Genomic DNA, 16,307 nt, shown 5'->3' with positions numbered 1-16,307 from the left:
GTGACGGCTTTGCACTCCGCTTAGCAATGCTAAATTTCGCTAGGAATTTCTACCTAATTCCGAGCATCTGTGTAGAGTTCCTAGGGCCAGAGATTTGTGTGCAAATGAGTGTGAGGTTATATAGCCTGGGTGCCCAAGGGGGTTTACCTTGAGTGTAGCATGGGTTGTCATTATGTTAGACTATGGATATTTCACTTTCTGCTCCCACCTGTCAGTGAGCAAGTACCTAAAGACATAGGCCATATCCCTATATATTTGAGTGTTATTATTAATACACAAAGTTTTATCATCTCCCCAGGGTTGTGTCTGTATGAATGTGCAGGGCTGTGTGTGTGTGTGTGTGTGTGTGGCACATAGAGCCACAATGGGTGGTAATAGTATGTTTCTGAAATACAGATTTTAAAAGAATAATTTTGGGGAGGGTGCCACAGATACACTAAACCCTCTGCCCCTCATCTCGTCTTCTTTGACTTCTGGAGAACCATGATTTGTTTGGGGTCCTCTAGCAGACAATTGCTAGACTCAGCCTCCTGTGTGACCCCTCCCTGCCTTTCCTTCTCCAGGCTGTGGAGTCCAGGGAGGCTGCCTGCAGCTGTTGGCCATGAGGTCAACCCAAAGAAGTGAGCATCCCATCTCCTTCCTTTTTCCTCACCCAAAAGTCATTTCCTCTTAGTTCATCACCTGGGATTTTGAGGCCTCTGTTCCCTCAGCATTATTGATACACACAGAAAAAAAAAAAAAAAAAAAGAAGGAACTTCTTGAAATTCCCCCAGAAGGTTCTGAGAGTTGTTTTCAGTGTTGCAACTCGGAACAAGTCAGTTTCTAGTTTAAGTACTCCATCAGGAGCAGGGTATATAAGCTCCTGCAACAGCAGCAGCCGCAGAAACAACGGTGTCAGACCCAGCAAACTTTGAGCCTGGCCAGAAGCAAGGTAAGACTTCCCCAGCCCTTGCCACCCCTCCCCAAGGTCCTCAGGCCATTCCAGTGCTACCCCTGCCCCTAGCATGGAGGAGTGGGTGGACTCCTGAAGGTATTCCTGGTGACTTCCCTAATGGGACACTGGTGAAGAGTCAGTACTTTGGGGAACTGATGTATAAAGTATTAGTTGTAAAGGTCATCTAATAATAATTGTGTACAAAGGTCAGTGAACTAATGCACATTTTATAGAAAGACTTGTCTGGTTTTAAAGTGTATATAAAAGTGTCTTCCTCAGTATTACTGTCCATCAACTAAAGGATTGTATAGGGTTAAAGTGAGTGGTGCTTCCCTTAGTATTGTAAGTTTTTTGAAAGCTTTTTATTTGTTAAGTAGTAATTCAATAAATAATCGAATTCATATTTGTACCTCATAATTGAATGTTACAGAGAGAATACTTGCTCCTGTATTTGTGATGGGCTTAATAGTCAGTTGTGACAGTCAATCAGATTGATAGCTGGGCTCTCCAGATCTTTTGGATTAACTACCTTTGGTCCCCACTTAAAAAATGAAAAGCAACTGCAGTGTTTAAAACTACTTTCTGAAGAGTTTTAAAATCTAGGAAAAGGGAGAAAACAAGATAATCTTTATTGTGCTGGCTGGTATCTTAGAGTTGCCCAGGTAAATTGTGTGCAGAAATTTTCAGGTTAAAAAAATAACAATTACATTAAAATATCATATTTTTTTAAAAAAACAAGGAAATGACCAAATCCCAGCTAATAGCCCACTTTTTTCAAATGAAGAATTTCAAGATACTAGAAAAAAGTTGAATATCATCTTAGAGGTCATTTTACTGGAATCTGAAATGTTATGATTTCTGCACGTTCGTTCATTCTTCTGATAATTAATGAAATCCCTGTAAGCTAGATTCTCTATGATGGACTCTGTTGAGATGCTATAGAGGTCTAGACGTGATCCCCCCCTCCAGCACCAGAGAGCTACGTGTGGCAGGGAAGACAAACTTGAAAGAAGTAACTAACAGTTGACCCTTGAACAGTGCAGGTTTGAACCGTGTGGGTCCTCTTGGATTTTTTTCCAATAAACATAGAGGAAAATTTTTTGGAGATTTTTGACAATTAAAAACAATTTCTTTTCTCTAGCTTACTGTATTGTAATATACAATAAATATGACATAAAATGTGTTAATCAACTACGTATGTTATTGGTAAGGCTTCTGGTCAACACTAGGCTATTAGCAGTCAAGTTTTGGAGTAGTCCAACGTTATACATGGACTTTCTAGTGTGCAAGAGGTCTGCACCCCCAGCCCCTGCCTTGTTCAGTGCTCAACTGTGTGTTATTGCAATTGTAGTAAGTGTTATGAAAGGAGGAATAGGGCTCCTGGGAGCAAATAGCTGGGAGTCCTGCCTTCCCTTGGGCACTGTGCAGAATACTTTACATGAATTATTTCATTAACTCCTCACCACAACAGGATGTCCATTTTACATACTAAGAGTATGAGGTTTAAGGAGGTCAAATGACTTGCCCAGAGTCACACAACTAAGTGGCAGATCTGGGCTGCCAATGCAGGTCTGCCTCCTCCTAGAACTGGGACTCGGCACATGCTGCCATGCCTTTTGTAACTCCATCTTTTGATTTTTTTTAATAACGATTCTCTTATCTCATTAAAAAGTAACAAACAAAATAAAACTCGAAAAAAAGACACCCACTCAAGTACCACTGGTATGTCCATGCTGACACCAGCATTAGGGCTTTAACATGCTACAGGACCTGGGGTCCCTGTGGCCCTCATACAAGGGTTTCAATAGTTTCGAAAGCTTATGAAATCACATGGAAAAAAGTCTATTCCTCATGACTCCCAAAGTTAGGACTCCAAGGAAATGAGGGCGATGGGGTACAGCTCCCTGGAGTCAGCTGATCTAGAGAATAATAGGGTAACTACATGCTGCCCACCTTTTGGGTTCCCCGGGGTTTGAATAAGAGAGTGATCCACCACCATCTCTGCTGGGGTTTAAAATGCCAATGTGTATGGTTTAAAATGTAGGTGATGCTAAAATGGGACTTGTTTCTTAGAACCATCCCCCCCACCAGGGCTCCCTTGACCCTGAAGTGCGGTTCACCTGAAATTCTCAAATGCATTTGAGGCCCAGAAAGGAAGTGCTGGCCACACAGCCTAAGGGAAAACCCCAGTGTTAACAGCATATAAAGGAATCACCAGGAGATGCCAGGAATCTCTGCTATTTCCCTTTCCAGAGTGCCGACATCTGAATTTTACAGGCTTCTGTGATTGCAGTACTCTGTGGGCATTTCCCTACAAGTAAGCACGACATTTTGTCTACCCATTGTGTACAAAACAAAGAGATATCAGGTTTTCCCTCTATCTCTTCCCCTATTACAATCTAACATGCTATTGGTTTCCTTCTATAATATGCCACCTCCTTGTGTTCTCCCAAGAACCCTTTGAGATGAGTATTACGTCCATTTTATAGATAAGGAGACTGAGGCTCAGCAAGTAATTTGTCCAACATCACACAACTAGTGAGTGGTGGAACCAGAATGCAAGCCCACGTCTGCTTGACTCCAAGCCTCTGGTGTACTAACTTATGCTCTGTGGCAGCCAGTCCTTTGCTAGAGTCCTCACTCAGACTGAATTGATAGATGTGTCCCTGAAAGCTCCATGACTTGTAGTCCTGTCTCTGCTGCTCACAACCTGTATGACGTTAAGGGTACAAAGCATATGGTGAGGTTCCTCTAGGCTTAGCGGCAATTCTGATAACGCTGTGATTTTTCAATATTCAGTCACCCCAGCCAAGGAATGGTCATTTTTAAGCTTTCTGACTGAAAGTTTTGCATCTCATTCTTCATGTAATTTAGACATGAAACCATGTTTCTGCAGAACATTGATGCTCTCCGAGATGGTTGGAGGTGTTTCAGAATAAAATGAAATAATACACCTCTACCTAATTCACACATAGGGTACTTCACAGTCTGAAGATTTTCATAAACCCTAGATAGTAATTTAGACTGAGTTTCACCTGACAGTGTAGGGAAAAGAGGAAAATAAAGATTAAAAACAATGTAATGGAAGGTGAATATGTATTTAGATATTTAGAATATTTAGAACTGAATAATTATTGCCATTCTCTCTTCCCTGTCCTCCCTGTCTCTCTTCTCCCCCTCCTGTAGATGCAGCCTCCACCATTCGCCATCTCCTGGTTTTCCCTGGTTTTGCTGGCATCTCCCCTCGGGGCCATATGGGAACTGGAGAAAAATGGTAACCAGCCTCCCCTTATTGTCTATGGATCTCTAAGAATTCTACCTGGATCTAAGCCAGGGCTCTCAGGCAGCCCCTGTGGGGAAAGCAGACTGAAATGGGCAACCGTGCACTGGGGCTGCCCCGTGAGAACCTAACTGGGAAACAAAGGCCGTGCCCTTCTTTCCCCGGTAAGGGTATCTAGATGGGTCAGCGTTCACATTACATGCCTGAGGAGGAGCTTTTTGAGGACTCGGGGGGGAAAAGAGGTATGGACTTTGCCACTATGACTAAAAACCAGCTCTGTCGTCATTAAAGTTCTTATGTGCAGGATTCAAAAAGTCTAAGAGCTATTTCTATCATCTCCTACTCCACCACATTGTATCTCCCCCTCAGATCAAGCACTTTGGGGAAAGCATAGAATTTAGACTCATACTGACTTGGATTCAAAGGCTGATTCTGCCACTTATTGGTTCTGCGACCTTGATCTGGGTGGCCTGTGAGCCTGGGTTTCCCCAACTGTAAATTGGGGATTACAAAGTGATACCTACTACATAGACTTTTTAAAAATTTTTTATTAAGGTATTATTGATACACACTCTTATGAAGGTTTCACATCAAAAAACAATGTGGTTACTACATTTACCCATATTATCAAGTCCCCCCCATACACCAATGCAGACACTGTCCATCAGTGTAGTAAGATGCCAGAGAGTCACTATTTGCCTTCTCTGTGCTACACTGTTTTCCCCGTGATCCCCCACACCAACCTACTACATAGATTATTAAATGTGTTAGTGAATGTGTTAGACAGTAACTCAGCAGATGGTCAAATGAAAGCAATTGTTAGCTAGTATCATTGTTTTGGTTGTTTAAAATAATGTCTCTGATGATTCAGGAGAACTTGTTTATTATCCCAATGATTCATAAAAATTATTAGTAGCATAAAAGGATACTTATGAGTAGAACAAGAGGTTCCCTCTAACCTTCTGGTATCTCACAGTAAATATGTATTAACTAACTGAAACTTGTTCCTGATGACCCTCAAATGTTGCTCATTGAAGCCAGCAATTACTGTCTGTAATTGTATTATGATAATAAGAGTTAATATTTATTGAGCACAGTATCTCATTCAATTCTCACAGCAACCATGTGAAATAGGGACTGTCTGTACTCCATATGACAGATGTTGAAAACAGGGGCTTAGAGATTAAGTAACTTACCCAATTGCACATTCTTGGTAAGGGTGGAACAGGGACTTGATCCCAATTCTCTGTTGCCTCAAAGCCTGTCCACTTGAGTATTTGAAGGCTTTACAAAAAGAATATGAAGCAATTGTTTCCTGTGTCCTTAGAGAACTGAGTTAGAGGAAATAGGCATCCATTAAAAATGAAGACATTTCAGCTAGTGATCAGAAATAATTTTTGATAGTCGGGAGACTACAACACTGAAATGGGTGCCTGAAAGAAATTTTGGACTATCCCTCCATTCTTAAGGATTTGGGGAAGAAAACAATCCCACCATCTCCCTTTGGCGCAGAAGGGTTTGAGGGTTTTAGACCTTCCCTTGAATAAAGGCAAAGTCCTAAGCCTGATGATTGTGCCAGACCCCTTCCAACCCTGGGATTTTTAGTGAGCTCAGGAACCTTGGCCCTTGCATAATTAACCCTTAGTTACTGCTGATTTGGTAAACCACAGAAATTCCAGAAAGTCAATGTGAGAAACACTGAGGGGGTTTATGACTTTGGAGGAAAGGTGAGGTGATGAAGCCAAGTACTAGTTTCTAGATGCTTTTCAGCAGGTGCTGTTTGATTTCCCCTACCCTTGGGCAAGAGTCTTCCAGGGCTTCTGAATCTTAGTTGTGACAGGAAAATAGCCAGATTGTACACCTAGCAGTGGAGCAAAGAAAAAGTAAAAAAAAAAAAAAAGCCGAAGTTGCCATGTGGTTTTATGTTAGCACAGCTAATCATTTCCAAAGAGTTGACCCCTAAATGCTTTTTGCCTATTGTCTTTGTTACGCATTCAGTAGTTTTAAATCCCTCTGATGTAAGATGAAAACTTTATATCCCATAATGCTATACATCTGGACACCAAAAGCAAGAGCCACCGGGTATAGAGCATTTGAGGCCACTCTGTTAAGTTCTTACATGAATTAGGTTGTGTAAGCCACTCTTGACCTTCTGAAGTTAATACTAACTTTTTGCTCATTTTAAAGATGATGACGCCGAAGCTTAGAGTACTTGGATGTCTTGCCCAAGGCCATACGGCTAGCCTAAGAGAGGGAGCTGAATCTAAACTCAGATCTATGTGACTTCGAAATCCAGTCTCTTAGCCGCTGTGGCTCTCAAACTTGAGTGGGCATCAAAATCACTGGAGAGCACAAAACACAGATCACTGCCCCCCCCCGATTCAGGAACTCAGAGTTTACGTTTTTGAGAGATGCCCACATGACGGTGCTGATGGTGGTGTGATAATCACTGGAGAACCACAGCACCCAACTTTTCCATTCAGTTAAACCCTGGTGCATGGATGGATGGAGCACTGAAGTGACACACCCTTTGGGATACTACACAAAGGCATTCCTCCAGTACCAGTTTAGATGCTGACATTGGAGATCCAGTGCAAAGCCGAGGAGAGAGAAATTCTGGGCTATAGCTCTGTGCTTCTAACTTGATAAAACCTGACTTAGCCTTTTAGTCTCAGCACTCTCCTCCTTAAAATGGGAAGACTCAGATCTGCTTAACTGCTTCATTAGAGTGTAAAATAGCTTTTTTAAAAATGCAGAGAGAATGAAAACCTCTGTTGGTGAGTTGTACACAGCAGGAGCTAAATCCTTAAATCCTCGTGGAAAATTGTATGAGAGCTTTGTGCAGTCATCAATAATAACTAACACTGGGCTTAAGGGGACCAGCCCTGAGCTAAGTGCTTTAGGTGCTTTCTTATTTAATCCTCATGGCCCAAGCTACGACATAGATACTACTATTGTTGTCATTTTACAGATGAGCACACTGAGGCTCTGGTGATTAAGTACCTTGCTCCAAATCCCTAAGCCAACTAATGGGGACCAAATCTCAGCCCTGGTCAGTCTTTCTTGACACTCTATGCCCTGCTTTATTCCCTGTGAAATTGAAATTGTGCTGGAAGTTTCTTAGCTCCACTAGGCCTTTGGCAAACAGTCTTGTGCCGTTGCATTTTTTAGCAAATCAAGCCCTTCCCCATCTCCCAGAGGTTAATTATCAAAGGCAGCCCACAGTTAATGTCAGTGGCAGCAATAAAACTCTTTGCTTATTTCCTCCACAACCTGGAGCCCACGTGAAGCCCAATGCCGTGATGTCACCTCAGCGAATGTTGCCGCTGGGAGTAAGGTTGTGCTTCAGTGGTACAGATGCACATGTGGCCCATAAAACACAGTCCCAGAGTTCATAGAGCTTGCAGTCCACTTCTCCACTCCCTGTGCTCTCCAGTTTATGTTGTAGAGGTGGACTGGTACCCCGATGCCCCTGGAGAAATGGTGGTCCTCACCTGTGACACTCCCGAAGAAGATGGCATCACCTGGACCTCAGACCAGAGCAGTGACGTCTTAGGCTCTGGCAAAACCTTGACCATCCAAGTCAAAGAGTTTGGAGATGCCGGCCAGTACACCTGTCACAAAGGAGGCCAGGTTTTGAGCCATTCGCTCCTGCTGCTTCACAAAAAGGAAGATGAAACTTGGTCCACTGATATTTTAAAGGACCAGAAAGGTAATTCACTTCCCTTGGATAGTGTCAATTTTCTCTCTTATGGAATAAGAGAGACAAAAATTTTAAATTTTAGAAGGCAAGACATGATTAGCCTAGTTAATGAGTAATATCAAGTCCCTTACTGACATCACCCAGAACCTACATTTTTCTTTGTTTTCCTAAATACCTTGGGTTATCAGCCATCAAAACCTCAGGTTGAGAGAGCTGTATGGTGGGTCTGGGTGCTTTTCCTGAGGTTCTCTTTAAATAACAATGATATTATTGGATGGCTAATGGAGGTTAACCAACATGCATAACTCAGCTCTGAGGTGACAGTTTTGAAAAACGCAATGCATCCCTCTGATGCTTTAGGTGTGCAGCATATACTGCACAATCACCAACCTCCGGAGACACTCCCAGTCATTGCTAAACTGCCGGCCAGGGGAGCAACATCATCCTTCAAGGGAATAAATGGAAGCTCTTCACTCTTATACCTGTGATTCATCACAACCAAAATCTCTCAGAAAACCCCTAAATACTGAATTTTTGTTCTTTTCAAATCCAGAACCCAAAAGCAAGACCTTTTTGAAATGTGAGGCAAAGAACTATTCCGGACATTTCACCTGCTGGTGGCTGACAGCCATCAGCACTGGTTTGAAATTCAGTGTCAAAAGCAGCAGAGGGTAAGTGGAACCACTCCACAGTTTCTCAGCATTTTGCCCAAACTATTTCATTAAGAAAAGAAGGGCAACCTAGCAATGGCCTATCAGTTAATGAGAAGGCAAACCCACATTTTCTCACACATGCCCTTGCTAAATGAACACGCCTAAAGAACGTGGAGATTTAAGCTACTCGCCTGCACAAATGTATGCATTAAAGCAGGATATTATCAGGGCCTGAGAACAGCCTCTGCTCTGTTTGAACCCACTCATTCAGGTTGTCTGGCAATGCTTCATTAAGGCTCAGAGCACCATGGGAGGAAATAAAAGGAGAAACCAGAACTAGTGATGACTTGCCAAAATTTCACCTCATGTTGAAAATAGAAACAAGAGCTCTAGGACATGGGCCTGGAAGCCCTGCAGTCAACTCCAAAACTCTGTGAGGCTTCTAGAAATTTTCCCAGGGCCACCTCAACTCCTTTATCTTCTGCCGACACCACTAATCTGAAGTTCACCATTTGTCCAATACACCTGGACTTTCCCTAGGAAACCAATATCTATGGATACAGAGCCTCTGTTAGCCCCTCTGTGTGACTCCCCTTGCTCATTGTCTAAGCTCCCAAACAAGGTGAGATTCAGAGCAAGCCCTAGGCAAGCATCTGAGCCTTGCCACTCTTTGACTGAGAAAACTAACCTTTGGGGTCATGCTTGTCCATCTTTAAAACAAGAATGCTTACTAAAGAAATGCTATACAAGTGCACAAAGACATAGGTGCAAGTGTTCATTATGATGATTTTAGTAACAAGCAGGAACCAGGTTAAATAAAGAGTGGCACATTACACTCCAGCTTAATGTGCAGTCATAAAAATGAATAATGCAATCTGTATGGTCTAGTTCATAAAAATTTTTAAATTTTATTTCATAAAAGAATAAAACCTGTATGTGTGTATATAGAAAAATACATGTATCTGCATATCTATATGTGGATCTAGGATTGCTTGCATATTCACGGAAAAAGGTCTGGAGAGATGCAGCAAGCTGTGAATAGTATTTGCGTCTGGGGAGTGAGATTAACATTAAACGGGGGATTATAGTTAAAAGAGACATACACATTTAATTTCTATGCATATTCACATTTTCATTTTTAAGTTTTTTATAATTAGCTTGCATTGATTTTATAATTAAAATGGGAAAAATGAATTAAAAATTTCAAAAAGGAAATTTAACCAGGGGCTCTGGATCTAAAATATCCAGATTCGCTTAGGCCAGAGGCATGTAAATGCAGAGTTGCCTCTAAGCATCTGTACTTCTTGAAACAAAGCTCATTCTGGAGGGGAGGGCAGTTTCTTACCCCTAGGGAGAAACCAAACCAGGTGGAGAAATTGTGTCCTCTGGACACATCTGCAAGGAACTCAGCCACAAACGTGTGACGCAGGATATTGTCTGTCTTTGACTTCAGCTCCTCTGACCCCCAAGGGGTGACATGTGGAGCAGTGACACTCTCATCGGAGAGAGTCCGAGTGGACCACAGGGAGTATAAGAAGTACACGGTGGAGTGTCAGGAGAGCAGTGCCTGTCCAGCTGCCGAGGAGGTCCTGCCCATTGAAGTTGTGGTGGACGCTGTTCACAAGCTCAAGTATGAAAACTACACCAGCAGCTTCTTCATCAGGGATATCAGTGAGTCTGCCTGATTACATATGCTTACTAAGGATAGATGCCATCTACCACATGTTCACCGTGCCCCATGCACTGGCGTAAGGGGCTTACACGCGTATCTTTTTTATTCTGCACCCCAAAACAAGTACAATGTAAATACTCTAATTTGCATTTTAAGGAAGAGAAAATTGAGTGTTAGGTTAAACAATTTGCCCCAGATCTCACAGCTAGCAGTTCAGACCCAGACCTGCCTTCACTAGAAGAAGCAAGCCCTTGGCTATGCTTCTGTTCTGCTGCCCCTCGAACATAATATTTACATTCAGAACTAGGGCTTCTCTGCTAATTGCAGTTATTCCCAACTGATCTTTCTGCAGCATTTGGAAAGATACTTCCTTATTAGAATATAAACCCCTCTAAAATGGATATTTCCTTTTTAACCAGCATATGGAGATGTTCCCGTTTGTCATTTCCTTTCCTATTTATACATGACACATGCATCAGGAAATGAAATGCCATAGAACCACAGAACTTGATCTGGCATTTGTGGAGAGATTGCCCCTGGTGGGCAGAGGAGGGTGGGGATAAGTTCATGTAGTGCAGCCAGAGAAGGTCTCTGGGAGGGGATGACATTACCTGAGTCCTAAAGGAAGGATTTCAGTTGTGTTAAGGACAGAGGGAATAATATTTACAAGGTATCTGCTTGGAGCTATGGTCTTTGAGTGGTGCTGAGCCTAGAAGCCCAGACACATTCCGTAGAACGCCTCCCTGCCCCTGCTAGAAGGTACATTACTTAGGAACAGATTCTTTTGTGATATGCACTATGTCCCCTGTGCATAGTCCAGTGGCTGGCACATGAGGAGTGCTCAGAAAATATTAGCTGACTGAATGAATGAGTGTATGAGCATAGAGACAATTTGGCTATAACTGTGACAAAATGAGTCAGTGCCAGATGCCATGAAAAGACAAAAGGAAGGGCACTAACTGGAGAGTCTCTCATCTCATCTCCAGGGAGAGGCTCAGCGCAGTTCTGAGTTTGGTGCACAAAGGATTGACCACAGGGCAGATGGACCTTCACCCCACAGCCCAAATTTGAGAGTCTTACAGTCTCCAAGAACTTTCCGCTGAGCACTACACCAAGGTGGTTTCATGGCCAGTGCCTGCCTGATTGTGTGGTGATAACTAAGATTCTGAGCCTCTCTCAGGTTCAGCCATAAATGATGTGGCAGTTGGCTAGGACTGCTTTCCTTGAGCGCCAGCAGGAGGGGTGCCTCACACCTGCTAACAAGGTGCTCAGAGAAGTTAAGTAACTATCCTATGGACTCCTCTCTGGTCTAAGGTGAAAATGGGATCAGAAACCAGAACTACCATAATGCAAAGCCCCATTAGGAAAATAAAGGATGTTTCTCTACTTCCCCAGTCAAACCAGACCCACCTAAGAACCTGCAGCTGAAGCCAATGACAAATTCTCGGCATGTGGAGGTCAGCTGGGAGTACCCTGACACCTGGAGCACCCCACATTCCTACTTCTCCCTGACATTTTGCATTCAGGTCCAGGGCAAGAACAAGAGAATAAAGGTAAGATATGATTTCAGGTGCCCTGTATTCTGTGGCCAGGTTTCTACAGAGCCACATACAGGAGAAGATGAATGATGATAAATAACAACACTTATTTAACACTTTCCATGTGCCTGAAACTGTGCTAAGAGTTTTACATGTATATCTCACTTAATCTTCACTGTAGCCATCCAAAAGCAGGCAGCATTATCACCACTTCACTAGTGAAGACACTGTAGCTCAGAGAGGTTAAATGACTTGCCAAAGTCACTCATCTAGGACGTAACAGAACCAGGACACAAATTCAATCTGCCAGATACGAGGGCCATGCACCTAATCACACAGTGGCCTCCGGTATGGTTGATCATTAATACATGCATTCAGAATTGGTACTAATATAGGAAATCTGGGCTCCATGACACTAAAATTATTATTTCAACTGAGTGAATATAACAGATTGCGGAACACTCATGCTATGTCTGACCCCACGTGGATAATTCCTGGCTTTTTCATATTTTGAAAAATTACTTTATCTGACAGAATATTGGCATTTCCATAGGCTAAGATAATGGATTTCCAACTTTCTTGCCTTAACATCAAATTCCCAAGGTCTCAGAGGCACTTTTATAGACCTCAAGACTCCTTGGACCCCAGTTTTAGAAATCACTGGATACAGGTCTTATTCAGCATAGTGTTTTGCATGTGATAGAAATTCAGTGATTCAGTCACTCCCTGAGAAGTTTTCTGCAGGTGGGAAGGGCTATTGTGGAATAGATTTACCTAAGTATTACTTAAAATCTTGGTATGATCTTCCCTGCATAAGATTTCTATCATTAATAGGTAGTATTTACTGAGCACTTTCTACATGGTTAAAGACTTTGCTATTAGTTTTACATGATTATTACCTTTAACTTTTACAATTCTATGAGGTAAGGATTATTATTATCACTCTCTTATGAAGAGGAAACTGAGACACAGAGCCTAAGATATTTTCCTGTGGTCACACAGCTAATAAGTAGCATGAACACAAGTTTTCTGATAAAAGAATCAGGATGTGGTATTTCATAATATCCAGGGGACAGCTAGAGCAAACCTGTCTCAGTCCCACCGTCGGCCTAGTACTGGGCTGAGTGACCTTGAGGCCTTCAGGCAAAGCATCTATCTGCTAGAAAGCTGAAAGTTAATCCAATCTCCTCCTCAGGGCGTACAAAGAGCTGTATCTGTGTTTAGAGCTTCTGTCAGTAGGTGGCGCAAGTTCTGCGCCCTCCCCAGTGAATTGTAAGCGTGGTGCCTTAAGACCACGGTGTGCTTGTTTTCAGAGACTGTGCTTTGTAGAAATATATATACCCAGCCTGCCCTGTGACTCAATTACCAGATATTTCCCTCTTCTTTGCAGAAAGATAGACTCTTCGTGGACCAGACCTTAGCCAAGGTCATGTGCCACAAGGATGCCAATATCCACGTGCAAGCCCGTGACCGCTACTACAGGTCATCCTGGAGCGAATGGGCATCTGTGCCCTGCAGTTAGGTGAGCAGGCCCATGAAGCCCATCCCCAACCTGCACACTCAGTGGACCCAGGTGCAGGGCAATGGTGGGGGACGGTGTGGCAGAGGAAAGGGGAGATGGGGTGCCTGGCAGACAGTCGCCAGAGTGAGAAACATACATTTGTTCCCAGTAATTCAACTCCTAGGAATTTACCTGAAGAAAACAAGATCCCTGATTCAAAAAGACGTGTGCACCCCTATGTTTATTGCTGCACTGTTAGCAATAGCCAAGATATGGAAGCAACCTAAGTGTCCATCCATAGATGAATGGAAAAAGAAGATGTGGTACATATACACAATGAAATATTATTTAGCCATCAAAAGAAAAGAAATCCTGCCATTCGCAACAAAATGGATGGATCTAGAGGGTATTATGCTCAGTGAAATAAGCCAGGCAGAGAAGACAAATACCATATGATTTCACTTATTTGTGGAATATAAAAATAAAGAAAAACAGAAGGAACAATACAGCATTAGACTCACAGACACTGAGAAATGACTAATAGTTACCAAGAGGGAGAGGGGTGGGTGGGTGTGGTGGGGAGGGGAACTGTTAAACTTAAAAAAAAAAAAAAGAAGAAGCATACATTTGTTCATTAACAGATATTCATTTGATTGTTCCCCTGCAACAATGCCCATATTGTTCCAGGTGCCATGCCGGGCACAGGGATACTGAAGTAAAGAAAACAAGCATAGGTCCTGGGCTCCTGGGGGGGAAGGCAAAGAAGAGGGAGATGGAGGGAGGCAAGAGTCAGAGCATAGGTGGCTGGCACGCTGTTTACAGGAATCAGAACCTTATCCTTGGCACCCTGGGAAGACCCTGAAGGGCTTTAAGCAAGGAAATGATAAAGTCAGATACTCTTTTAAGAAAACTCTCAAGAGAGCCTCTGGCAAACACAGTACCAGCCAAATCCTAGGCGGCATAAGGAAGGGCTGGGCCCTTCTGACATGGAATTCTCAAAGCCACGTCCCCAGGTAATGTGCAGTGTGAAGTAAGAAGGCCCTGCCGCTACATTTCTAATCCACGTAGACTTTCGGTATTCTTTTTCAGGCTCTAATCCCAGGATGAAACCTTGGAGGAAAAATGGAAGATATTATGCAAAAGTTTTTAAAGATCCAGTGTACTAAGCCCCAAAAGATATTTTCTACCTAATTTGCTTTTTTTAAGGGTCACGACGATATCTTTACTATATTTCCATATTTAAATACTAAATACCCACTGAAACAACCAGCTAATTTATTTATGTATTTTCCAGCTAGCAGTCTTACCACTGACCTTAATGCTATTTTAATATTTAAGTAATTTATGTATTTATTAATTTATTACCGTTATTTCACATTTGTGTGCCAAGATGTATGCTTCATAGTCTCACCAGCTGATCCATAAGGAATGGGCACTATTATGCAGAATATGAATCTATATGTTATTTATACTGACAGCTTTTCAAACGAGGCTGCAAGTGCCTCAGTTTTATGAGAATCAGGAAGAGCACAGTGTTCTGGTGTCAGCACCACAATATATTCATGATGGAGGAGAACACCAGAGAGTCACACGAAGGGACAGGGAGATGCAAGCCCATGAGGAGGTCCCAGGTTCTGTATCCACGAAGACTTCCTCAAAGTGGTTGGTTTTGATAAAGCAATGCTGGGCCATGGGCACTTGTAAGCATATTTAGTCTTCGGATGCCTAAACATTTCTGAAACTGGAGTTTCAGCTTACTAAAGCAGTAGTGAGACATAGGACAGTGACACGGAGATATCATAAATGTCTAGAAAGTGAAAAGATCTTATGATTCTAAAGGAAGGACAAGTGTAGTATGGTCAAAGCCATGAAATTGTCTGAATTGCCAATGCTCACAAAAAAAGCAGACAGATGCAGAGAAAATGCTTACTGGTCAGTGTGAGTGAAGCCTGACGAGTAAATGTGACCAGAAAATGCCAATCCACTAAGGTGTTATCTTTAAGTAATGAATGTGCTTCCTGTAAAGGGATTCTATTTGTTTTCTGTTTACTTATGTTTACATTCCAAGAATGGACCAATAAAAATATAACTCTTCTTTGCAATAATATTTGGGGCTTTCTCAGCTGACTCGGGTATCCTGTTCCTAAGTTTACCAGGGCTGCATTATTTTTCTCTACCATTTAAGAATTGCCCTTCCTAGAAGCAATTGCTTTCCAGCTTTGCAGAGTTGCCCTCTCCCTTTATAGGATCCCCAAAGTTAGTGTCTTGCTGAGCTCAGGGAACATCCCCATGGTCTGACCACGGAAGACTCCAAGGGTACTGAACCGCTTTATGCTGTCTTTGCGATGGGATGCAGTCACTTCTTTCCTGGAATTAACTCTGCTCATTTCCAAAGTGTCACGAAATAAAACTCCAGCCTGGCTAAGCCGAGAGCATCCCATCCCATAAGTCCACCCCCAGCATTCCTGAGGGCTTGTCAGATGTCTGAACCCATGCGAGCCCTTTGGGTGGAGGAGCTCCAAAAATCCTGGGGTTGCATCCCCGGACCAGGATCCACTCCAGGCACAGCTTATAGAGAGGGATGGTAAGTTAAATTCACTACAGCTAAATGCTAAGGTATTCAGTGTATTTGGTGCCCTGGGGTGAGAAAGAAGAAGGATTAGTATAACCTGGGATGACCCAGGAAGGCTCGACAGAGAAGCGGAGGTGCCCACTTTGGGCTCAGAGAATAGGCACAGCCTGCCACTTCCTCTTTGGTGCCTCCCATTGAAAGAACAAGGGGTAGGATCAGAGAGAATGGAGTCCCTTCTCTGCTCTCTTCCAAAGCCCAGTGCACACATCCAGGCTTCCCAAAATGGCAAGGTAATTATAATGGGGACATCTGTTTGCATTCCTTATTTTAAGTGCCCCTGGAGCGCTATTGCACTCTGTTCCTGGCCTGGAAGAATGGTGGGAAATTTCTGCCATCCTAACCCAATATTTGAAACGTATCATCTTGTGTTAGAAGCCCACACTTGATAGCACAT

General features: G+C 42.8%; 1 protein-coding gene across 1 annotated transcript; it reads left to right on the top strand.

Moving 5' to 3' along the window:
• Positions 1–567: 567 nt before the first annotated feature.
• IL12B (interleukin 12B) lies at positions 568–15,380 on the top strand. The gene is made up of 8 exons (XM_036916696.2): positions 568–931; positions 4,121–4,208; positions 7,651–7,926; positions 8,471–8,588; positions 10,024–10,241; positions 11,638–11,795; positions 13,171–13,302; positions 14,371–15,380. The coding sequence occupies exons 2-7, from the start codon at positions 4,121–4,123 to the stop codon at positions 13,300–13,302; spliced, it is 990 nt and encodes a 329-aa protein (XP_036772591.2). The 5' UTR covers positions 568–931; the 3' UTR covers positions 14,371–15,380.
• The last annotated feature ends 927 nt before the right edge of the window (positions 15,381–16,307 follow it).

The sequence above is a fragment of the Manis pentadactyla genome, chromosome 2 (genome assembly GCF_030020395.1).
Source record: "Manis pentadactyla isolate mManPen7 chromosome 2, mManPen7.hap1, whole genome shotgun sequence".
Lineage (NCBI taxonomy): Eukaryota > Metazoa > Chordata > Mammalia > Pholidota > Manidae > Manis > Manis pentadactyla.
Note: the sequence above shows the minus strand (reverse complement) of the source record. Positions and strands in the feature narration are given on the sequence as shown.

Coding starts and splice junctions, on each gene's coding strand:
- IL12B (XM_036916696.2), top strand. CDS start 4,121: ATGCAGCCTCCACCATTCGCCATCTCCTGGTTTTCCCTGGTTTTGCTG. Junction 10,242..11,637: donor CTTCTTCATCAGGGATATCA/GTGAGTCTGCCT, acceptor CTACTTCCCCAG/TCAAACCAGACCCACCTAAG. Junction 11,796..13,170: donor GCAAGAACAAGAGAATAAAG/GTAAGATATGAT, acceptor TCTTCTTTGCAG/AAAGATAGACTCTTCGTGGA.